The sequence below is a fragment of the Hyposmocoma kahamanoa genome, unplaced genomic scaffold, assembly GCF_003589595.1.
Source record: "Hyposmocoma kahamanoa isolate Upper Pololo Valley unplaced genomic scaffold, ASM358959v1 262, whole genome shotgun sequence".
Classification (NCBI taxonomy): domain Eukaryota; kingdom Metazoa; phylum Arthropoda; class Insecta; order Lepidoptera; family Cosmopterigidae; genus Hyposmocoma; species Hyposmocoma kahamanoa.
The window spans coordinates 2,593,316-2,619,015 of NW_020653765.1; the positions used below are offsets into that span (position 1 = coordinate 2,593,316).

Genomic DNA, 25,700 nt, shown 5'->3' on the forward strand with positions numbered 1-25,700 from the left:
GCGTCAAATTTGGTGTGGGACATAGTGACAGGTGACAAAACATGGATTTATAGTTAGGATCCCAAAACAAAGCAACAATGTAGCGTATGGGTCTTTGGAGATGAGCCCAAACCAACCAAAGTGGCGCGCGTGCAAAGTGCCTCTGAGCTGATGATTGCTTCTTTTTTTAATAAAACTGGACACGTAGCTACTGTTGCTTTGGAGAATCGTTGTACCGTGAATAGTGATTGGTACACGACCATTTGTTTGCCGGAAGTTATTGACAAACTCCGTAAAAATAACCGTAAACGTATCATCTTTCACCACGACAATGCCAGTTCTCACACGGCCAGACAGACAAATGAATTTTTGAAAGTGACCAACGTTGACCTTATGATCCATCCCGCGTAGTCCCGACCTGGCACCTTGTGACTTTTATTTATTTCCAAAAATTAAGAACCAGTTACGCGGTCAACGATTTTTATCACCTGAACAGGCTGTCGAAGAGTATGAAAAATATGTTTCAGAGACTGTCACGAAGGAGTGGCATAAATGTTTTCAAAATTGGTTCATTGGTATGAAAAAGTGCATTAACACTAACGGAGAGCATTTTGAGAAACAATAAATTAATTTCTGACCATTTATAGTATTTTTTTCTTATTCATTCCGGAAACTTACAGTGCGCCCCACGTATTAGATCTATTTTTATCAACGTCTCCCGCGTACACTGTCATTCATAAAATTTGGATAGCGGGTGCTTTTTACACACAGAGTTATCACTATTTAGAGCGATCTATTTATATATTTTTACTTTTACATACATACATATCACGTCTTCCACTTTATTTTTATATGAAAGTAAAATCGGGTGAATGATTAAAAGTCATCGAACAAAAGATGTTGTTTCTGATAATAATATAGTACTGGGAGTTTGTTAGTGTTTTACAATTAACCCTGTACACACAACTCAATCTAAGTTTTGCAAGTAGTACAGATTTATTAACAATAGAGCGCCTCGTGAAAGAGTTCGTTTCGGTTTTGAAGGTGCTGTTGAAATTACAGGCACATGGGACTTGTCAGGATTATGTCTGAAGGTGACGAGCGCATTGGCGGTGCCCCTCAAATCTTTGCAATTTAAACCTCCGAGTGGCATACAACTGTTATACAGGCGTACCGCTTACCACTAGGTGCACGACTTGTTCTTCTCGTCACTTGTATTAAAAAAAACTAAAAAGCGAATCGTGCGGTCACCCAGTACAGACAATAAAACACACATGGGCAGTATACAAATCTTTGCACAGTAAAAAGGACGAAAGTGGAATGAATTATTTGCTATGATGGCACTGTGGAAGTTTTTGAAAACTATGAACTAACAGCAGCGTGCAACGCACAGAGCAAAAGTCGAATGACCGTATATCTACGTAGCCGGTTGCGTTAAAACTATGGTCCGACTAAGTCACGATTTTATACCGGATCAATAAAAACTCAGTCATAGCGACCCCAGCATATTGTCGCCTTAATTTCTCAAAGTCGTATCTTAAAGCACAAAGTTACTGAAATACAAAAAATCGATTGTATATACAAACATTTTACATCACATTTCTTTCATATTCAGGCACTGGCTTTTACTATTCTTAAAGTAAAGCATCCAAATTAACACCCTTGATAAGAAATTTAAAACAAATAAAAAGTTTTGCTATCTCCTGAATAATCACTCTTTATAAGATACGAGTTTGACAAAATAAGGCATCGATATCGCACGTTCACTTGAAATTTCATTGATTCAAAATTCTGTAAAATTCTCACTTCCAATAAATCTTTCAGCATTCCAACATTTCATATTACTTATATGGCGTATGCATAAGACGTTGCGGTGGAATATATTTACATAAGACTTAAGGGGTGAGCTAGATTTGTTAGTGGTACCACAGTGTAATGCTACGACTAAGACCAAATTAATAATTCAAACCGCCACGACGCACTATGGGAACCCTCTTAAGAGAGCCATCTCATAAATGCTTTTTACAAAAGCATGCGGGGATGCATGTATTATACCTTAAATCGTAGCTGAATAGTTACTCTATTATTATAAATAAGATTCAAATCTCTAACCATTCGTATGGCGCAGTTGAAATCATTTGAAGATAAGGAATAAAACAAATACAAAAACAACTTTGTAACTTTTATTTCTTCGATATGATTTTCTAGTATGAAAACAATAGAAATCATAGAAGTTTTACCCCATTTTAGAAAGCTTGGAATGTGTACTTTACTTTGAGATATAAAAAATGTGTAATTTAGCACAACATTATTTAAAGAAAAATATATAAACATCATATGTAATATTTTCTTTTTCTAATCTTTGACTTTGAGATATGACAGTTGCCGAAGCTTGCCGAAGTTCTATTTTTTGTGTTATTTTGTAAGAAATATGATATACTTAGATGGCAAACAAAAATTTCTTGCGGTTTCAGTGCGAAACATGTTTTAATTTTGTAAAATATGCAGTAAACTTTTTATTAATTTTAATTTCGTACATTAAGAGTTTCTATTTTTCGGAATTTTCTGCCCGTACCGTCAAAAAACGCATATGACACTATTGTTAGATTATATTTTATATTTTGCGGTATTTTTATCACATATTTCTCACAGAATTTGATTCCAATTGACAAACAGTACCATTAAAAACCGCATAACCGCATTATGATAAATTAGTTTTTATCAAGTAATTTTGCACTCGTCTTCTGTCATTATTTAGTATAAAACAGTGACTTTTTCATTAAACATTACAGTTCTTCATTAGTTTTTGTTATTAGCAAAAGTTTGTTACGCAGTAACTTTCCGCAATGAGTGAATTCTCGTGCACCAGACGCGACTTAAGTCTCGTGTTGATTGAAAATGATTCGAATTATGTTGTTTCTATTACACATTATATACGAAGCAATTTCACAGAATCTTCAGATGAAAACATAGCAAAAATTATAGCAAATATTCAAAAATCCTTCATAAACCAGTTTCGTCAACGCTTTTCTAAAGCGGGTTGAAAGAAAGATCTGTTTTTAAGTAAAAACAGCAATTGGTTGGATGGCATATTCACGGTGAAACTAGAAGAACCTACATGCCAACCTGAACCTTCTACATCAGAAGAAAAAAGAGGAAGACCTTCTAAAACGTACGAAGATAGTTCAGTGAGCACAAAAAAACGTAAAAACAAGGAATTGCTTGATTCATGTGGACTTGATTTCATATTGAACTCGTACATACAGGGCTTAAGGTCTCGTGGCGAAGTAGAAGAAGCCTTAATTGTTGAAGTTTTACGAACATTGCCGTCAGAAAAAAAAGTGAAATACGCAATAGTCTTCTTAATGAACCAGCACATATAACAGCGTATTCAAAAGACGAAGCACTCAGCATTTTTATAGAATTAAATCTGAACAAGGCACAGTATGACAATATGAGAAATTGTTTAATTACAAAAAATTGCTTATTGTTTCCTTCTTACAAGTCGATTCCTGAAGCTAAGCGAATGTGCTATCCACCAGAATCTAGCGTTGAAATTACTAACATAAAAGCACAAATAAAACTACAAGATCTTTTAGATCACACTTCAGCCAGACTTCTAAAAATTAATGATGTTTATAAAGTGGGTTCAACCCACTTAATGCTATATTCCAAATGGGGCTGTGATGGATCAAGTGGACAAAGCGAATACAAACTACCCCTGTCTGAAGAGAGTGATCTAATTTCAGACTCTACTTTATTTATATCATCTTTAGTGCCATTGCGACTTATTGATACCAATACTAATGAAGTATTGTGGAATAATCCTGTTCCTTCGTCAGTGAGATTTTGCCGATCAATTTTGATAGAATTTTCAAAAGAAACAGCTGAGAAAACGACACTGGTAGTCAGCGAAATTAATGCTCAAATTTTAGCCCTGAATCCTTCCCTAATTAATCACAATGGAGCAGGTATTGAAATAAAACACACGTTGTTTTTAACTATGATTGATGGGAAACAGGCCCAAGTTTTGTCAGAAACTTCCTCAAGTGCTGTGTGCACTATTTGCAGTGCAAGACCTACAGAAATGAATAATTTAGAAAGAGTGCGAAACAAACCTGTGGATGAAGCTTCTTATCAATATGGGCTTTCAACTTTGCATTGTTGGATTAGATTTATGGAACTTATTTTACATTTATCTTACAATCTAGGTTTTGAAAAATGGTCTGCCACAACAACAGAGAATAAAGATTTAAAAAAGCAAAAGAAAGCTTACCTACAAAGAAGGTTCAGAGAAGAACTTGGATTGAATATAGATAAACCTAAACAAGTAAGTGGCAACACTAATGACGGTAATACAGCCAGAAGATTTTTCCAAAACTACCATTGTTCATCAGAAATCACTGGAATAAATGAGGAATTAATAAAACGGTTTTATATTATACTTCAGGTCATGTCAAGTGGTAGAGGTATTGATGCCACGAAATTTGGACAGTATGCATTCGATACAGCACAGCTGTATGTTAATAAATATAAATGGTGTTACATGCCGTCATCAGTGCACAAAGTGTTGATTCATGGTGAGAGTGTCATACGTCATTTTTCTGTCTTGCCTCTTAGACAACTCTCTGAAGATGCTCAAGAGTCACGAAACAAAGACTACAAGCAGTTCAGACTTCATCATGTAAGAAAATGTTCGAGGGCAGCCACCAACGAAGACGTTATACACACACTTTTGTATACCTCTGATCCATACATTACAAGCTTGAGAAAACCTTGCAACAATAAATATTTGGAACTTCTTGATGAAGCAAAAGAGCTCCTGAGTGACTATTAAGCTATGTTTTTATGTATTCTTGATATTTAAAGTAGGTACTTCATCTTATTAATCTATAAATTTATAAGAACATGCATGGTTAAATCTAAGAAATTAATACTTTTTTATTCCTTAATTTTTTATAACTATAATAAATAAAATTTGACTTATAAAGTGTATATTATTTAAGAGAATATCTATTTAGGTATACCCAGAAAAAAAATCAGGTAGATATCATCAAAAACACGGAAGTTATAGATTTATGATATGAAAAGGAGTCAAGGTTCCCATAGTGCGACGTGGCGCATAACAGTGACAATTCTGTAGTATATTCAACATTGAAATCAACAATTTCATTTCAGAGCGCTAGAACCACTTGCTCGATGTTATGAAATCTGAGCTTTTTTAAAACTCCGTTTACATATCAGCGTGACTATACTAGAGTTTTTAGAATTTGGCTATTCATGTACGTCATTTACACGGTTCTAGTCGATAAAAACTAGATTTAGTCGGTCAGCCGTTCAAGTCATAGAGTGTTTTGCTGTCCACCCTGGAATAAGCAATAGACAAGTCAGCGGCACCATTCCTCAATCTTGAGGACCACAGCTTCTAGCTAAGGTCAGATTACACCTAGAAAATGTCGTGAATTAAGCGTGAATAAATTTTTGTTTAGAATATATAACAGATTTACTATTTGAAGGTTATACCTGTGTTAGTCTCGGAGCCACATACATATTTATTATTTACGTAACACACGCCTTTGTTAAACACATGTGGTTTTTTAAATACTTAAAGCTTTTTAACAATATTTAGTTTCCAATACAAGCAAAAAGTATATTCTCTTCAGCTCTATTATATTTTATTTGCGCCACCACGTTACCAGTGGAAATTGACCCTAAAAACCCTAATTACATGGGGTTTATTGCATTAATCGATTCGTCAATTATCAACTAAATTAAATAAAAAACTGTACTATAAAACATTTTGTCTATAATTATTTTAAAAAGTACACATGTACACAATGCAACTATATACATTACAATGAGAACTATTTAAGAAGCTTTATGCGAAATTCTTTAATTATTAATTACCTAATACAATAAAACGTATACAATCTTTCTTATTAACTACCTATAACAGTCCTCACTCTGTTTGGGTGCTACGTCTATTGTCGTATGTGATACGTGTTGTAACGCGTTTGAGAATCAGCTCATTTAAACTGCCTATTGGGAAAGACAGCCAAAAGGTTAGGATTAATATTCTATATTTCCAGCTCAGTGCTGCCGTTCAAGTTATAGCCAAAACTTTTGACAAAACGTTGGATTCAATGGCAACAACGAGTGGACTATCTTTCACCTTATGCTGTTGTCAGCTGATAAGTGGGGTTTCACCCTAACGCACGCTAGTTTCTAGTCTCGTGAACTACACTAATAATTAAGTTACACTAGATAAAATACTTATACATAATAGTCGAACTTAATTACAGTGCTATTTTAAGTCAAAGTGTCGAAGTTATTTGAGTTTTGAGGAAGTTGACGATTACATTCTAACCTGTTGCTTTTTCATGTTATATAAATCTGATATTATATAAAGTTTTGTACCTTAGTATTGTGTGTCTTTTTTGAAGACAGAGTAAAATAACAGTTCTTTGCGAAAAAGTATTGCTCACTTGCGAGCAGCTAGTGATTGCAGTCGATAAATATTCTATCGACTATCGACTGAATATTGGTCACGCTTATGGAATAATTACGAACTTGTTTCATTTGAATCATCCTCGACAAATTATTCATCCAATTACTGAGCACAAGTTCGTTTGAATTGTAAATTTTTGCAAGTTCATACATACCTACGCGGTATTTAGAACTATGTTTATGAACAATACAAAGAGGAGACACATTTTAATGATTTTCATTTAAATTCAATACAGATAATCAAATCCGGCTATTCTTGTTAAAATGTATATGAAAAAAAAAATTATCTCGATACTAGTAGACCAACTGTCAAAATAAGAATAAAGAATGCAATAACATATTAGTAATCATTGGAACGTCGTAACATTCCCAATTCAATAATTTTTGGTAAATGTTTATCTTCTTTCACAGTCTATCGACAAAACTATCGACAACAACTTTATGGAAACTGGCAACCCTTCAAATGTCATTTTACTCGATCTTCAAAAAATACATTCTTTAGATACAAGGTTAAAATTTGAAGCGCTTTACCAGGTTAAAGTTTCGCCACAATAGTTATATCCATTCGTTTCCGTTAAAACTCAAAAGACTTTAGAATTTGGATTAAATTACTGTGAAGACCATATACTAAATCTATGGTGAAGACCTAGTAGTGAAATAGTCAATAATTTAATGTATTAACAAAACCTATCTCATTACAACTTAAACAAATCCCAATATAATCTTTAGGTATGAATAAGTAAAATTATTCTCACTATTACTACCTACTTAAAAGATTTTGAACTATATTAACATATTAAAACAAAAATCACAATCATATTTTTACTATATTCCTATGAATATTAAAAATGTAACATACCACACCTTTCCATGTAAAAGTTTGTTTCATTCAAAAAATGAAATTAAAATGAGCATACCAAAGAAGTCATTCAGTCTTGAAAACATTCATTTTATGTAACATGTTGTTTTGATGAACTTATTTTCTAACGTGTTAGCTAACCTAAAGTAGAATTGCTAAATATATAAATTGCTTAGGGTACGTACAAACCTGTTCGCATGCCGCTCGCGCGCCATAATGCGATTCTTGCATGCGATGTGATTACAGAGCCGCAATTAATTGCACGCGTGCAGCGTGCACGCAGCACATTCACCAGATTTGTGCGCACCCTAACGCTTGTATCGCACAACCCTATATAGGGGTCCCGTGGCCAGCAGTAGGATGTTTAAGTCATAAGTATAACGTAGCTGAGCGATATATCTGCCAGAAAGCTATAAAAAACTTTCATAAGCACAGCAAAGACAATTTTGGGGCTATTCAAGGCTAGCGAATAGATAAGATCGTTGGTCATCTCTTTGCTTAATATTAGGCGAGATTGTCTATTTTACATAAAATAAAACGGCATGCTGGACTTAATACTTAAGATTGAAATTGAACACAATGTCACTCACTTGCATCGAGTATATAACCAGAAATAGAGACGAAATGTCATTATATTGTTTGAAAACTATTATGCCAAATCATTACGGTGACAACTGCGATTGGCCAGCCCGAAACTGAAGCAATTGACGGGTGTCATCAATTGTTTCACTTCTGATCGTCCAGTTTAACTTGAGCTTTGCTAGAATGGACGAAAATTGAAAAATTACATATTTAATTATCGATGAAATGTCATTCCGTTTGTTTTGTAATTAGATGTTTTGCTATTTTTTCCCACAACAGCGAATGGAACAGCCTCCATTGTTAGTCTTTATTACAATAAATACAGAATATTCATGGAATATACTGAGACGTACACACAGGTCAGTTGTTGCACTATTCAGCTTTCTAATTTGTGATTTCAGCGCAAACGAGGGTTGACAGGCCCATTTGCCTGATGAGTCGCCAGGAATGGAGGGCCCTTATTTCGTCTCTATTTCTGGTTATATACTCGATGCTCACTTGTAATTAGGAAGAGCCAAAGTTCAAAGTTTGATACCGTGTAGTTAGTTTATTAAGAACTGACGGGAAAACTAGACTAAAGGGAAAACTTTTGCCAACTAGAGTCAAGCAAATGTTGCTAGATAAAAGGTTTAAAGTAGCTAATTATCGCTAAAACTGTATTTCCATTCCATATGAAACATTAATCTTTTATCTTATGAGTATGACTTTCGTTATAAGGTTCATTTCGTTGCAAGTTTATGCGAAGTATTATATATATTATTTCGGGTTACCATGGCTAGCTTGGACATAAATATAGCATCACATTTTCATCCACATCGCTGATATTATCATTAGTTTTTTCGAATCGAGAGAAAATAAATGTGCTAAATTTAAATCGGGGAACAACGCACAAGTCGGAAAGTTGGCCGCTTTTGTAATTTCACGATCTTAACACTGAGATCATTAGCCACTTGAGAATGCATTAAAGCGGCAACAGAGAGATGCTGGGTACCTACCACGAGTTTACGCTGACAGTTGTCGTCGAAAACGCATGAAAAAATTGCAATATGTTATTATTTGTTGTGACCGCAAGAGACGTTATAAAAATTGCCATACAAAACTGTGAAGTACTTTACAAGGTCGCTGGGGACAACTTTCACTGTAAACTAACGATAATGGCACTGAATTCTGTTCTTGATTAAATAAAATTTTGATCGATTTGATTCTCCGTGATCCTGCGAGTCTGGTTTTGGAATCACGCTACAGCGCCCATATACAGGACTATTAGTCTTCACGATCCGTCGTTTCAGACTATCGAAACGATGACGAATCGCTGGTGTACTATGTGTAAGTCGTTAACGATGATAACGCCAAGGCATTAGCGACGGGTCGACATAATTATCGTGACGATCGTCGAAACGAGAAATCATCTATATATGAGGGCTTTAACGTGCTTCACACACCGCGATTTCTAAGGAAATTCGTTCAATTTCTTAAAAAAAATTCGGTTGATAGAAATGTCAACATTCTCGTTACATACCACGCGAAAATAATGTGTGCTGGATGATAATTCAATTATGTCCCACAACACTATCAAGAAAAACATTACCCTCCTAGGGCAGTTAGGTAATGACGCCACTACAAACGAAAAGTCTAATCGACCTGGTAGCCGGCAGCGGCGGCGATCTCCGTGGCGAAGAACGCGTCGAAGCTGAACGGCGACGGGGGTACAGGCTGTAATCATTTGTCCCATAGACCCACCTCTTTCATCTTTGTATGGAAATACTTTTCTAGAGTGTTCGCGCATCTGTAAGAAAATACTTTTAATTACATAGGTTGTTTACGCAATTGCATGCGTGTTCAATTCAGTGGTTAGCACTGTGGGTGCTAGATGAGGAGATCCCGCGTTCGATATCCTGTGGAGTCAATTTTGGGACACGACATTTTCTAAATTGCTTCAGGTCATCGTGTTCTGGCCTAGAACCATACTATAATAACTTTATTAATAACATATCATTAATTTGTTTTTTTTTGTTCTGTATAAGTCTTAATAAGCTGAATAAACGTTTCTTTCTTTGTAATAAGACAAGTAGTGCAGCTCCCGTCTGTTCGGCGCGTCAATGTCTTTTTTATGATAGCAAGTGACGGGACGAACAAGCCGTCCGCCTGGTATTAAGCGTCACTTCTGTCCATAACAGTTGCAGTGCCACTCAGAGCTATAAATCGCAAAGATCTGAGGGACACTGCTACTGCGCCTGTCACCCGTAAGTACCCGAGATGTAAGTTGACAAGTCCTATATGCCTGTAGTTTCACCAAAACCTACACGTCACTCTGAGTGTAGGGTTGTCACGTTATTATTTTATTTGTGTCTATAGGTTGTAAAGATATTTTGAAAAAAATAACGCGTTCAGTGTTCTCGTGTTATGTTGAAATAACATTTGTTAAATGCGGCGTACTACGTTTTGATATTTTTACAGCAGCATCGCGGAATGGTATCACGGTTAATTGGAATATGATTATGAAATAATAATGAAATGCTGAACAATTTACACTCACAAGAGAGCCTTTAATCAATCAAACAACGATAAACAACAATAAACTCGTCTACTATTACATATCATTTTTGAATACCGAGCGGACGCTTTAAATTCTATAATGAACGGTTCGTGTGACGTCACGCGCTATGCAACGCGAGATTATGCACGCGTCCGTACATGGTCGCGCTGCTACTTTGTATGGAGTTACACTACTTAGCTTATTATACTATGTTAGAAGCCAGAGGTTAATTTGGTTGCTCTGGGTACTGAGATCGTTTACTATAAACCATCGCGATGTGTTGTGACGTGTGATCGGTTTTTTTAAATGACGAAACTTTATACAAGTTTAGAACTGTAAGTAATAGTATGACAATGACCTATAATAGTCTGTATCAGGCGAGTTGTAGAGTCTGCAGTTGGTGAAGATGCGCGTCATGTCCGCAATGAAGAGACGCTTGGACGAATAGTACCGCGCCTTCAGACGCTCGCCCATAGTGCGCAGATCTGTGGAAAAAAAACATCTTGGAAATTATTGAAATTAAAATTGTTTTATTAAATAATATCTAAAAATGTTACGTACAGTTTGGCAAAAAAGTGTTTAAAACAATATAAAATATGACGCTACTCAAACGCTCTACTGCCTCCTGATTGGTTAAATATAAACGGAGTTTGGTCAATCGTGGACACTTGTTATTATGTTGTGTTGAGTTTGTTGTCGTGGAGTCTTAACAAATAATTTTTAAATATTGATTGTGTTTCATTATTTTCATTTACTCGCACAAAAAAGTATTAAATTCAATTTCTCTAAAAATGTCCATTACGTTAGTTATGATAAAGAGGGCAGAATAGAAAATGTGAAGTGAATTGTCAGTTTGACTGTACTTACCCATAGGATATTTGATGTGATCGTAGTAATCAGGTACTTCGGATTTGTCCACCGGCTTGAGGAACGGCCAGGCAGCGGCATGGTTCTTCACCTGTAAAACATATAGGTTGGTAAATAAAATAGTAGCACCCTACTTACAGGAATGAAAAATCGGACGAACAGAATGGTAAGAAAATTTGCAAAAATAATTGGAAATTCCTCCACGCCGCGTAGGAATTTGGGAACTGAACCGTTCGGTTACGGAAGCAGTCTAATTTAATTTAAGTTTATTGTAGAATGGTATGGGGCTGTTCATTAGTCACAAATATATTTTGAACTGCACTTCCAACCACTTGCGACAGTTATGCATAGCAGGCCGGCTGACTGCCAGACAGTGGGTAATGCGAATCCTTTTGTTTAGCTTATTACGTCACTCGATGCCAACGAACATATAAAGAAAAAATCACGACCGGACCCACTGTTTCCTATTCATGAATATAAATTTCAGCCGAAAAACGTCTACTGCTGTAGGCCTTATCTAGAGACCGCCACAATATAAATAAATATCTGCAAAATGTAAATTTTTCAGGAAAGGGGTTTTAAGATTCTACGAACAAAAGTAGTCGATAACTTTCTTATGTTTAAACAGGGAGAGCAAAATTTCACATATCGTCGCCTTAGAATGAAAACCTTGCATACGCGTTTTCACATAGTTCGTTTTTACTGATTTTGGTTGAAGAAAACCTTAAAAACTTCTTACTCAAATATATTATTAAAGTAATAAATATAGTATCTGAAAGAGGTATAATTTAACTAATTACCATGCTAATTACAAACGACTTTTTATACACCACATTTTTACCTTCGTCCTGAAAAATGACAGAAATCTCATACGAGGTTTTCACTCTAAGACGACGATTATACATAATTTGTTTCATGAAGTTCGTATTATTTTTATAACTTTCGTGAAATAAAAGCTCTTTTGACGTATGATCACATGTGGTTTGATTATATCAAGGTTACGATACGTTGAAATGTTGTGTGCTAAAAACAGACTGAATGGGTCGTATTCCAGAACTCTAATCAATGCTCAAGTCAGGACTTGAGCAGACTTGAGTATGATTTCAAGCACTGGAAATACGCCCCTAATGGCAAGGACTTGAGTATGATTTTCAGAGCTCTACTGCAATACTCAAGTCCTGACTCGAGTATTGAGTAGAGTTCTGGAATACGACCCTATGTACTTTTTTACACAAAAATATTGGTAAATATTTACCGCGTGCAAGATATTCCTCAGCACGACGAGGTCAGGCTCCGGGTCGGGTTCTAAATGCGCGCGCGCACCTCGCCAGCCCGTCTCGCGCAGCCCGGGGATGCACTCTGTCGGTATGCTTCGCACCTGGCACACACATGGTCATATCAACACTACGCCTACTTAATTTTTGGACCTGTTCTGTTTTTATATTGTTTTTTGTTTATTTATTTTTCCAAATTTCCATTCTTTTTTTGGAATTTAGATTGTTTCCTTATTTTTTAATAAATAATATTTTTTAGTAAATAAATATGGCTATTTACAAAAACAGAAAAAGACCAAAAAATAAAGAGGTATCGATATCGTTCATCTCCTAATGTGACACGAGTCACCAAAGTTACTAACGCGGAATCGGTCTCAGCCCGTCAGTAAAAGCTTTATGTCCATGAAATAAGTGCGAAAAACACGCTGAGTGTTTCGCATCGTTGTCAATGACCCTGAATGTCTTATATAAATGTAAAGTCTTGTGTAAATAGCGTGCATCTTTGGCAAATTTATTAATAATGTGAATTGTGCTCTTTTTCATACCATGTGAGGGCAGTATTGTATTTGAGTGCACTTGTTTACTTGTAGTAGTACCTTTCCGTCCCTCAAAAAATAGCAGTAAGTTTTGTTTGAGATAATAATGCATATAGCGACTCCAGTGTTCCATACTCTAAACTTTTTGTTTTTCTAAAAGTCGTGTCGTGTCCCAAAAGCACTTTGATTTTATTAGAGCTATGTCACTTTATTACTATAAAAAAAACCAATAAAATTGTATACTCGTATACTTAAAATACTTACGCCCTCTTTGAAGCATGTCAATCCTGGGTGAATCTTCCGGACTTCTTTTTGTCGCATATCAATAAGTTTCTTTACGATCTGTAAGTTAATTTTCAAAATCTGAAATAACTTCTTATATTACTGCTACTTGTGGAGATTTGTAATTAACACTGTCACCTGTTACTTATAATAATAATAACGCAGACACTTAACATAGCCCCGCATTAGGGAAACCCTGTATCGCGGGTGCCATGGACGCACACATAGGTAGACAACCACAAATTACACCCAAACTCACGAGAGAAATAAATGTAGGCCATACAAATAGTTCTCCCGGCCCGGGAATTCTGGACCTCTGCGTGGCAGTCCAGTCTGGTAACCGTTCGGTAAAGTATTATTTCTTTTATTGAATAGCATGGTGTTTTTTACTACCATGATACTCTTATTTTCATATTTCACTTTTATTTGTTTGGTGTAATAAAGAATATATTTATATTACGTTACCAAAGTATAAGTCACGATATCGCAATATGTATTAGTGTAACAAAAATGAACAAGGATTGATCTCGTTCACCCTTACGCATCGGCACTGTGTTCAAATTAAAAAAGTGTCTTTTTACCGAGTAACTAAATGAAGTGCTTACTTCTTTCTGTTTCCGTATGACGCCAGTGAATTGAGTGTAGACGATACGTGGGTTGAGTTCACAGTGCATTAGAGTGGCGCCTTCGTAGTCTTTTATGTAACCCTGGTACATCGCGCGCGGCAGCTTTATATCCTTGCTGAAGCCTTGCTTCTTAAAATAGCCTAAAATATAATATAATAATGTTTATTTAGTGAAGAGAGCTGCGTTTATTCCGTGGCAGCGCCAGCGGTACATCGGATGCTTGTCAATCCGTTGTAACGTGCATTTGTGAATGTTTAGTACAGGGTTTCTTAACCTTTTTCTTGTCATGGACCCCTCTCAAAATGTCAAAGAGCCCACGGACCTCTTCCGAAAAGATGAAGAAGAAAGACTCGTGTGATGCATTGACGAGCGTCTCGCTCATTGCAATAATGGATGGCCGTCAAAGGGTGCGAAAATTCAAAAAGGTCACGCGCACAGTACCCATGTGCTCACAACATATTATATACCAAATGTTACATTAATGTTAGGTAGGCTCGCCGTGGGCCCCCGGCGTTAATTACACGGACGCCTTAGAGGTCCATGGACCACAGGTTTAGTAACTTTGCTTTAATAGAATACCACTCGCTAACGGTGAAGAAAAACATCGTTATAAAACCTGTACGTCAAAGACATTTCACAACTCTTGGAAAACGTGTTAATTCCCCAGCCGATGGGATTCAAGTCGTTGACCTTTCAATTGAGAATCAACGGTTCTTCCACTGGGCTACCTGTACGGTCTACGATCGATAATGCGCACCTTCAGCACTTTACGCCTTATAGTTGTAATTTAAGTCAGTACACATTCAGCCATAGCGCAGTGTACTCATTCAAATTATCTATCTATCAAAATGTACCATAATTAGTAATCAAGTAAATAAATCTCCTTAACACTAATCAAACTATCATTTTGTAAGATTATGGAAACAGTGTGCAAAAAAGTCTATAGGCAGAGAACAAAAAAGTAACAAGAACGGACACTCTCCGCCCCTCCCTAGCTTTAGATACCGCACCACGCCCCGCACATTGATGGTAATATTGACTGAACGACAACAAGGCTGCCGGCGAGCCGTTTTCGCGCGAAGATGGCATTGATATTTGAATATAGTTTTCATTACGAAACTTGTACGTTAATATATAACATCATTTGACGTTACTATTTATAATGGTCGTGAATTGTGCTGTGTACGGCTGTTTATCGTCATTTTCCGAAAGATGAAACGAAGTAAACTCATTCAATTATTGTTTTTTTCATTTATTTAGTGTAGAGTAATATATGTTTAAAAATACAAATTTATTATATCAATATAATGAGATGCCATAACTTCGCTAGTTAGTTGACAAGAGTTTTCGAATTTTCAATTCGTATTGCCGATAAATATTACGTAGGTAGTGAATATACCTAATTATTAACAAGGTAATGATGCTTGAACATGCAATTTCAAATACCTTGATTACCTTATTTAAAAGTATACGTCCAAAATATAACATTTCAAGTGCATTTAATATATTTTTGAAATAAATCTTCAATATTACTCTAGTTAGTGAATTAATGAAAAATATAATATTATATCGATATAAATACCTAAGAGATATGTGTAATAATTAGGATTCTATTAATAGAATTATAGATAACAGATTCGCGTTAGAATTTTCACTATGTTGCCGCTCTGACCACGTAACGTAATCTGCCACTTAACGCACGCATTTGCGCGTGTGCAGATAGCGCCTTGCTGTATGTAGTAGCAGTAGGTAAATAATTTTCGACCGTTGTATGGAATGTCCGGGGTGTGCTATAGGTCCCTCGACGGACCAAAATAATATACGGTGTTTCCGTAATCTTATAAAATGATAGTTTGATTACTATTAAGGAGATTTATTTGCTTCATTACAAATTATGGTGCATTGTATATAGATTGTTGATTTGACTGAGTACACTGCGCGATGCGCAATGGCAGAATGTGAATTGATTTTTTTTTATAACATCAAGTGACGAGACGAACGAGTCGTGCGCCTGATGTTAAGCTACACGCCTGTTCATAACAGTTGCAGTGCCACTCAAGAGCTTTAAATGGCAAAGATCTGAGGGGCATTGCCACTGCGCCCGATACCCTGAGGCTTAAGTTGACAAGTTCCATGCGCCCCACCAGCACCCTTAAAGTGTTGATGGGGCGCATTGTCGGTCATAGATCGTACACTACCGCCGCTCTATTTGATATTTTACATTAAATAATTATATTATTTTTAATTTACATTTTATTATACAAATGTAAAGGGTTATTTGGAAAATATTAACAATCTCGCAGGATTATATTATTAACATCATAAATAACAACTTTAGTTTCATGACTTTTAATAATTCATCAGATTTTATTTTCATACAACAATAGTCTATTTAAATATTTTTATTTTCATACAAAAATACAAATATTTAAATAGACTATTGTAAACGGTAATAACTATGTATAGTGACAAAAGAAATCACTAGCGTAAATACCAGTCCGGCCGATGCAAAACGCAGGAACGAGGGAGGGGTTGTCGACGAGGACACTTGCACGTTTGAACGTACTACCTTACTTCAAAATACATATTGTCAAATAGTACAACAAAAACTTAAAAGTTTGATTTTGGTATTTTTTGTTTTGTAAAATGTCATGGAAGAAACGTTGGTTAGTTTTTTTTTATATAATACCAAGTAAAGACGGGACGAACAAGTCGTGCGCCTGATGGTAAGCTACACGCCTGTCCATAACAGTTGCAGTGCCACTCAGAGTTTTAAATCGCAAAGATCTAAAGATCTGAGGGGCGCTGCCACTGCGCCCGTCACCCTGACAAATCCCATGTGCCTGTAATTTCACCAGCACCCTTACCCTTCAAAACTGGAACACAGTAACCCTCACGTTTCTGCTTGGCGGCAGAAATAGATAAGGTGGCAGTACTTCCCTGGACGAACACTTTCATAAGGAGTTCTACTGCTACTAAATTAGTAATACTAGTCCTGCGAGATTGTAAGTATTTTACAATACAAATAACTCGGTATAATATATAATGTACATTCAAATTTCTTTTTAACAGGTATTTAATTTTTAAATTGTTATTTTTATTATTAATAATCATTTTTTAAATTAAACTTGTATTACTGTCTTTTATCAAAATTTGTTTTACCACTTTCATTGCACTTATTGTAATTAACAAATATGGGGCAAATTGCCTGAAACTAACCGATGGCAAACTCGTCAGCAAAGGTGAGGAAGTGCAAAATGTTATTCCTGATGTGGTAATCCTTGAGGTGATTCATGAGGTGCGTGCCGTAGCCTTTTACTTGCTCGTTGGATGTGACCGCGCAAAATACTATCTCGCTGAAGCCCTGACGGCGGAAAACATGGAACATTTAGTGAAAATTATGCAGCTAATTATTTCGGTGTTGCGTAAGCGTCGATTTATGTGACATCTGTTTTTTAAAATAAATATTAGACAACATCACATACGTTGCTCTGATCCCAAAGTAAGCAGCTAAAACACTTGTGTTATGGAAATCGGAAATAACGACGGTACCACAAACACCCAGATTCGAGACAATATAGAAAAGTTAGTTTCAACAATGACCCGGACGGGTATCGGATGCGGGACCTCAGAGATGGTGACACAATGAAAACCGGTGTGCAACCCACTCGACCACAGAGGCCGTTAAAAAACATTTTACACATTAAACATTTTACGGGCTTTTTAAAGTCATGAATTCACTTACATAAGCATATCAAGTGACTTTAGCATTTCTCAGTTTTATTTGGCAATGCTCGTTACTCATATAGAGCATTATAAAATCCTAGACATCAGTTAGATGAGCAATATTTTATAACTTTATACTGTCACCTGACCCGCCCATCCTCACTTAGTTTACCTGCTTGTTGACCTACAATTGCGTTAGTATAAAATTATAAAATAAATTGTGGTTGTTCATCTAACCGACACCTAGGATTTTATAATACTCTATGTGAGTAACGAGCTTTGCCGAATAAAACTGAGATTTCAACGTGCAATACTTTACGCAGGATTGATTTGTCTTATTTTACTATCTTAATACAGGGTGAAAAAAATAATATTTTTCGATCTGGCCAATTGGATTATGTTATGAAGTTACCGAATCTGCATCCTAACAGGCTGATGCTGCCATTATACTGACCAACAATATTAAGTGACATTAAATGGTTAAACAACAGTGTTTAGTTTTCCCGCGTTTTATAGAAATATTAGCGGGAAATTGCTTATTCGCAATAAAGTTGCCCTTTGTAGAGTCAACTTCCTGGGCTTTGCACTTCAGATTTAAACTCAACTCATGCTATCAACGTCAAGAACGGCCCAAAAGCCGCAATAACAGACGTTGAAGTGATCAATTGCTGTAATTACAAATTTCACTCATTCATTCATTCGTTTATTCTGGAAAAAATAATCTGATTCTGTGTGTACGGTGTTAATACCAGCTAATCAAGGCATTGAACGTGAAAAGGGTACGTCGTTTTATTAGTATCTATAATAAGATGTATTATTTTACCTGTGAATGGAATGTCCTGAAGCAGATACCCCCAATCGGCCTGCCTTGTTTGATTAGGGCTAAAGTTTTATGTTTCCTGTAAAAATATGTCAGATTTAATGTCTTAAAACATTTTAACGTCTATTATCTACTTATCGTCTTCTTCAAGAGTTAATACCTCGTTTTTCAGGAAAAACATGCAAGGGTTCTGTATTGGTGCAAACCCACATTTAATTTATTTTTTAAATATTACTTTAAATGATACGAAGTGAGTGACTACCAGAATCACGGAATTTACTCTGAGGCACTTACCAGAACACCCAGATCAGAACCAATTCAGACAAGTTCATTTCCCAAAATGGTACTACCGGGAATCGAACCCGGGACCACCTCATTCAGCCACCACCACCACCTCATTCAGTCACAATTTTTTTATATCGTGTACTTACGGGTCAAAAACAAGCTGGGAAATGTACTCCTTCGTCATTTCTGGTAACTGATGCGAGAAAACATTGTGCAGACCTGAAATGTATTTAGTTATTCACATCAACTCCAAAATAACTATTATTATAATAAATAAACAAATATTAGACAACATCACATACGTTACTCTGATACCACAGTAACTTAAGCACTTGTGTTATGGGAATCGGAAACAACGATCCAGAAACACCCACACTCGAGACAAAACAGAAAAGATACTTTTGATATCATTTCATTTCTTTTAAAAATGACATAAAATATTATTATTTTATATAAACGGCAATACTAACTTAAATGTGACTTTTTTATATGTGACTTTTAATAACTGAATTAAAAGATATAATAATTATAATCATTTTTCAAAGCGTTTTTCGTGTTATTTATGTAGTAATTATAGTAATTGAAGTACGTGATAAGGGCACAGTGTATGGAACATCACTAAGTAAAATCCTTTGATATACTCTCAGATTCTTAAATCGAACCACCTTGCGTTTTTAATCTTCTAGGGCAGAACACTACATAACATATTGTTATCACTGAAGAAAACAGTTTTCCCTCTGGTTTATAAGTTCAAATTTTCAACAAAGACTTATTGGAAATGATTAGTGTACCAATTTCAAACTAGCTTAATCGATTTTGATCAATCAGATATTGTTTAATTTGGTCAATTTAATACTGAAATTGCAAGGTGACTCGACTTACGTGTCCGGGAGTGTATTTAACATATTAAACGTCAAATGTGTGTCTTCATGGTAGAAAATCTAATAATTAGTGATGTCAGTTGTGCTTGTACCCAAGTGACGTGGTAAGTTACACGCCTACCACTCAGTTGCATTGCTACTCAGAGCTTTAAATCGCAAAGAATTGAAGGGCGTTGCCACTGCGCCCGTCATCGTGAGACATAAATTGACAAGTCCCATGTGCCTGTAATTTCATCAACTCACTGTATACCCAAAAATTATTGATACATATGTGTACAAAAAATTAGGCAGATTGGCCAATTTGCTTGATTCCAAATAATTATGTCTTTTTTTAGCTCCGAGGGCAGTATAGGTTTAAGAATTACTGGAAGTACTTACCAATAAGCCAGAGCATAGTCTGTTTATTGACGGGGCCGGTCAATGAATTTCCGATTACATGGAATTCTATGAGTTTACGTTGTTCTTCCAGCTTTGCTGCTTCATCACGCGGCGCTTGTGTTTGGAATAGTGCCTAAAAGAAATTTCTACTTATATACCTGGAAGCTATACTTAGTGGTATTCGTAGAGTTTCTTGTCTGCCTTGCTCATCTACGCATTTAACAATGTTCTACCTTTTTCTTCCGTAAAGCTGCACCGCCGTGTTCCAAGTTGAAGATTTAAGATATTAATAATACGGAAGAATTACATAAATTAATGTAGACTTCGATACACCATTTACCATGAAGTCGACCGTTTATTGGCAGACATAAGTACCATTAAAAATGTATTATATTATTGACTGCCTCCGTGGCCGAACGGTTACATACAAAAAAGAAACAGAAGAACATTAAAGTCGAATTGAGAACCTTTTTTTGAAGTCGGTTAAAAAGTAGGCTTTATATTAATTTATATTTATGACAATGTAAGAATGGATATATTATCACATTTTCATTGTCTTCACTACAACTTTCCAAAAAAAATGGTTTTTAACAGCAAGTTTCAATGTTTGTAAAATGAAGAAACATACACAAATCTTTGCATGTGTCAAACAGTACTTACATCAGGTCCACACATGTAATTTGGGTCGTTTATCGTAGCGACAATTTCAGCGACTGTTCTCTCGCTGACGTCTTCCCCGCCTTCGTCGACGATGCGTCGTCTCTTCGCGCTGCCGGTCGGCTGTTCCCCAGAGCGGGACTCTGCCCCGCGTTTCAGACCTTCTTGTTTGATGGAACCTGTTTCATCGTTTTGTTCAATATATATAACGTGATAGAGGTGTTGTTTGCAACCTAAGTTTCTTATTAATTTTATTTATTGAAAGAACTAAGTTCTTTTTTATTAATTAAGCAAAAACCAGGTGGTACCTGTCACTTCGAGGAATATAGTAACATGGTCTATACATCGAACGCGGCGTGCGGTTTCCATACTAATTCTGACAAATTTATATGGAATAGATTCGCCACGTTCAGTAAGTGGAACTTGAAAATGTTGGTTCGAATCCAGCCGATGTGTTAGATCTTTGTATTAATAATTATAACAAACTAGTGGAGTAATTTCACAAAAATAATTCATTATCACGTTGGTCAAACATCCTAACATTAAACAAACTAAAAAAATGTAAAATGTTATTATTAAAGTGGCCAACACTGTTAAATGCATTTTCATAAGGTTCAAATTTTATGTAACATATTAATTGAAACTTTTATTTATAATTATGAATCAAATAATCGATAATCTTGATGGATAATCAAGATTCCAGATAATTTAAATCCCTTTCTTTGGCCAGATTTAAAAAGAAACTACGCACACGGCTTTTAGAACATTTATTTTACTTGATTGATCAAATTCGATGCATATATGAATATCTTTAAATTATATCTTAATTTAGTTCATAACATTTTTTCATATATTGCATATTTGCATGTTCTTAATAAAGACTAAATAGGATTAAGTTCTCCAATTTAATTTTACCAACAACATTCATGACGTATTACATATTACATATATTCAAAGCAAATAAATTATATTTTATTTTATTGATAGAGAGAGCACAAAATTACAATTGAACTCGTTAAATATATTAGATACTGCTACACATTCGTAAGACAGTAACCTGAGAACAATGAGTACTCTAGGTGCTCTTTGTAAATAGATATTTGTTCACATCTATAAAGTTACTAACACTTGAATAAAATTAAGCACACTTAAGTCGCGACTGACATTAAATACGTATTTTCTAGAACTGAATTGAACTTGAAAAGAGGTATTTGTTAAATATCGAATAAACGTTACAATGGGTCGAAAATGAACGGTAGATGTTGAATGTTTACGATTGGGATGACAATGAAGGTGTGGAAATCTTACACGATGTCGCACATGTGCACCTGCCTTATTACATAATTTTCAGGACTGTTGAAATTAAGTTTAGTCTCGCTCACACAAAATGACGCATCTTGGTTGCTTTGTTTCTGTATTCTTCTGCTTTAAGATAAGTCTCAATTTTAAATTCACCTTAAATTCAACGCCCTAAGGTGTTGTTTCAAATGTGTGCAAATAGTATATTCTGAGCGCTTTAAGAGTATAAAAATAATATTACCATTTTGGAAATTTTGTTTATGTTATTGATGATAGATAACTGTATTAACGACGAGCTTCTGTAATTTTCCTGAAGTCGTGCGGCTGTTTTTCGGCTCATATCTTGTTTGTAGACGTACGTTACACAATTGAAATAAAGTTCATTATGCTATGGCTACAAAATTAGCTTCTATTCCATTCCACGGCAATTGATATTGAGCCTTAATATGGACGACAATTCACAAAAAAATCAGTTAATTATTTGATCAATAGCAGCATCATTAGGTTCACTTAAAAATAAAACTTAGGGTAAATCCGTGACATTAAAAAAATAAATTATTATAAGGCGTGGTTCACCTGCAGAGAGCGTGACAGTGGTGAATCCATCTTTAGAGTCGGCGGCGGCGGGAGGTGCCACGCGTTCAAACTCGCCGCGCCGGCTCGACCCAGTAGTGCCGCTTGCTGCACAGTAACGGTACTACCCTGTCATACGTACTACTTGTTCTACGTCACCATACCATAACTCCACCACAAAGAGTATACCGATAAAGTAGTATCGCTTGCTGCATTATAATGGCGCAATTTACACTAGGTCGACGGCTCGCCTTCGGCCGAAGTCGTCCTCGTCGACTATTTTATTTATTTTTATTTTATTAATTTTAGGAAGGTTTACAGCTATAAGTTAAAAATGGCGCATAAAACTAATAAAAAAATATAATATAAAAAAGGTTATTACAAACCTCCACATTTGGATATAAAAATTACAAACCAATAAGTAATGCTGATCTTATTTACATTTTTATAGTTTAAAGCAGGCATAAAAAAAAATTATCTTATATATTTTGATTGCCTATATAATATATTTTACATGTATATCTATATCCATATGTATACCTTACATATATTGTATAAAAAGTAAAAGAAGATTGTTTTCCAAAGTAATTCAAACCTACAGTACGTCTAATGGTCGCAGTGCTTATAGTCTGTATTTTTTGAAGATGGAGTAAAATGTATTTGTAGGAGTGTTAGAGTCGTATTCCAGAACTCTACTCAATACTCAAGTCAGGACTTGAGTATTGCAGTGAGCACTGAAAATCATACTCAAGTCCTTGCCATTAGGGTCGTATTTCCAGTGCTTGAAATCATACTCAAGTCTGCTCAAGTCCAGACTTGAGCATCGAGTAGAGTTCTGGAATACGATCCATAATCACTGTAAGGCAACGATTCGATTTCGGTTGACCAAACAAGCTTCTTTGTTGAACGTTTGGAATTATTTGTGGCGGTCGTGTTTGATGATTTCGGCAGTCGACTCCATGTAAACAGCGCGTTGATTGCGCCACTCTCGTAAGCCGAATAGCCGAGGGGCCGCAGTCGATCCTATGTAAACACGTCACAACAGTACTACCCTGTGTATGTCTATCACGAGTTTACCAAAACAGATGTCGCAAAAAGAAGAACGGCTATGGAGTGGACTTTCTTGCATTTTACCTTAGGCCTATTCAAGGCACTATTTAGGTGTGCGTGCTCCACTATGGATCTCATCGTCACTTTCTCTCAGGTGAGAAGGAGGTCAAATGCGCAGTTATATTTTATTTTTAAAATGCACAGCCTCCAGTGGTATAACTAAATATTTAATATAAAAGGAAACATATTCTACGCAATCGCCAGTGAAAACTAGCGCTTAAAAGTTATGGTAGGGGTACCGTTATATCTATTACTTATAATATGTCGCATTTCTATACCCTACCCACAATGTTTATACCAAGATAATAGGCTCGTTCACTGCACTTTAATAGTGCAACCCTTAGTGCTACACCTACATCACAATAAGTATGTCACCACTTTATACTCCATTCGGCAATGTTTATATTGAGCAAGCTGTGGTGCTTGCTGCACAGTTAAGCTATTATATATACTGCTTTATCGACAGCATAATAAAAACGCCACCACTCTATACTCCACATAGTACACAGTTGTAGATTATTTTATTATTAGGCAATGAAAACGCAGTATTTTTTTTTATTTTAAGTAAATTGTCCTGTAATTTCCAACACATTTTTGTCTAGTCTAAGCGCAAATTGAAATATCTATAATTCTACTTTAAATATTCTAAAAATGTTAACAGAAATCAAGAAGTAAATTATTCACGTGCAATTAAGTAACACTTTCGTTCAATGAATGTAAAGTGAAGTTATTGAATTACCAATGAAACGAATTAGATAGTGAAAGGTAAGAGCGTATTTGGGGTCGCACTTGATATATTTGCTTTTGACTGGCCATAATATGAATGAATGAATATAAAAAAAAAGTAAACTTAAATTTTTTTGTTTGTTCTCTCTAGGATCGTAGTTCAAATCCCAATTCCAGTTTAATTACAAATAACTATCGAGACATAGAATTCCGCAACCCATGTCTCAAGCAACAAATTTAATCACCTTAAACCTTAAAAACCTTAAACGGAAAAAATATTTTTTTTTTTAAATTAACGCTGCACTTTTGAACACTTAAACAAAATCACCGCCGTTACGTTTGTTTCTAATTGTTCGTGGTCGGACTGTTTTTACCAAGAAAGAACCAACATAAAAAAGTGCAAGTTTTGTTTATTTCCCAGATGTAATTAGAAACACACAAGACATACTCACTTGTTTTATTATCCAAAATAGCCTGCAGGTGATTGGGTGGTACTTGTTTGTAATCCGGGTCCCATATTGGCGAGTTGATGCTGAAGATTTCTTCCTCGAGCAACGCCAGGAAGCGAGGGAAGTGCGTTAACACTAATACCTGTTTTACACGTACAGGCATTATTTAGGTATGCATGCTACATTGTCGACCTCATCGTCACTTTCCATCAGGTGAGATGGAGGTCCAATCCGCACTTATATTTTGTATATAAAAAAAATTAACCCTTATACCGTTATGATAAGAAAGGTCCAAGTTCAAAGTATTAAGCTTGAGGGGCTCTTGAATGTACCGCGTTCATAATGATAAAAAGACTTTTGACTTTTGTACATAAGGGCTGTTACTTTCTTATACCATAGGGGAAATTTTAAAAGCTGTCATCGTTCGTCATAGCAAGTCAACGGCTTCCGAAACGTAACGATAAAAAAGAACAATGCCCATTTTGGGACCTCAAATTTTTTAGTTGCGTTCGGTAGAAAATTTATATCTACCTAAATATTTGCTATAAAATAATATAACTTTCATTCCTAAAACTTTGAACCAATTTGGATAATAAAAGATACGAATTTTTAAAAATGCGTAATAAGGCGTAAATATTTGGTTTTGAACGTTGTTACGTTACGATTTACATTAAGATCATTTTAAGCCTCGTTTACACTTGTCATGATTTCGTCAACGTTAAGATAATCATGAACGAAAGTTACAATA

At 35.5% G+C, this 25,700-nt stretch overlaps 1 protein-coding gene across 2 annotated transcripts in view; it reads right to left on the reverse strand.

The window, feature by feature from the left end:
* Positions 1–8,382: 8,382 nt before the first annotated feature.
* The window catches only part of LOC113228889 (histone acetyltransferase KAT2A), a 25,088-nt gene continuing 7,770 nt past the window's right edge, over positions 8,383–25,700 (reverse strand). The window contains exons 8-20 of one of the 2 annotated variants that reach the window (XM_026462318.1): positions 24,956–25,094; positions 22,671–22,775; positions 20,799–20,974; positions 20,139–20,271; positions 19,026–19,098; positions 18,598–18,673; positions 17,268–17,412; positions 14,028–14,188; positions 13,405–13,482; positions 12,586–12,708; positions 11,331–11,421; positions 10,822–10,948; positions 8,383–9,713 (exon numbers count right to left, since the gene is read on the reverse strand). In XM_026462318.1, coding sequence (XP_026318103.1) covers positions 9,647–9,713; positions 10,822–10,948; positions 11,331–11,421; positions 12,586–12,708; positions 13,405–13,482; positions 14,028–14,188; positions 17,268–17,412; positions 18,598–18,673; positions 19,026–19,098; positions 20,139–20,271; positions 20,799–20,974; positions 22,671–22,775; positions 24,956–25,094 — 1,494 coding nt within the window. In that variant the 3' untranslated portion in view covers positions 8,383–9,646. The remainder of the gene's footprint in view (positions 9,714–10,821; positions 10,949–11,330; positions 11,422–12,585; positions 12,709–13,404; positions 13,483–14,027; positions 14,189–17,267; positions 17,413–18,597; positions 18,674–19,025; positions 19,099–20,138; positions 20,272–20,798; positions 20,975–22,670; positions 22,776–24,955; positions 25,095–25,700) is intronic. The other variant, XM_026462319.1, reaches the window with a different exon arrangement.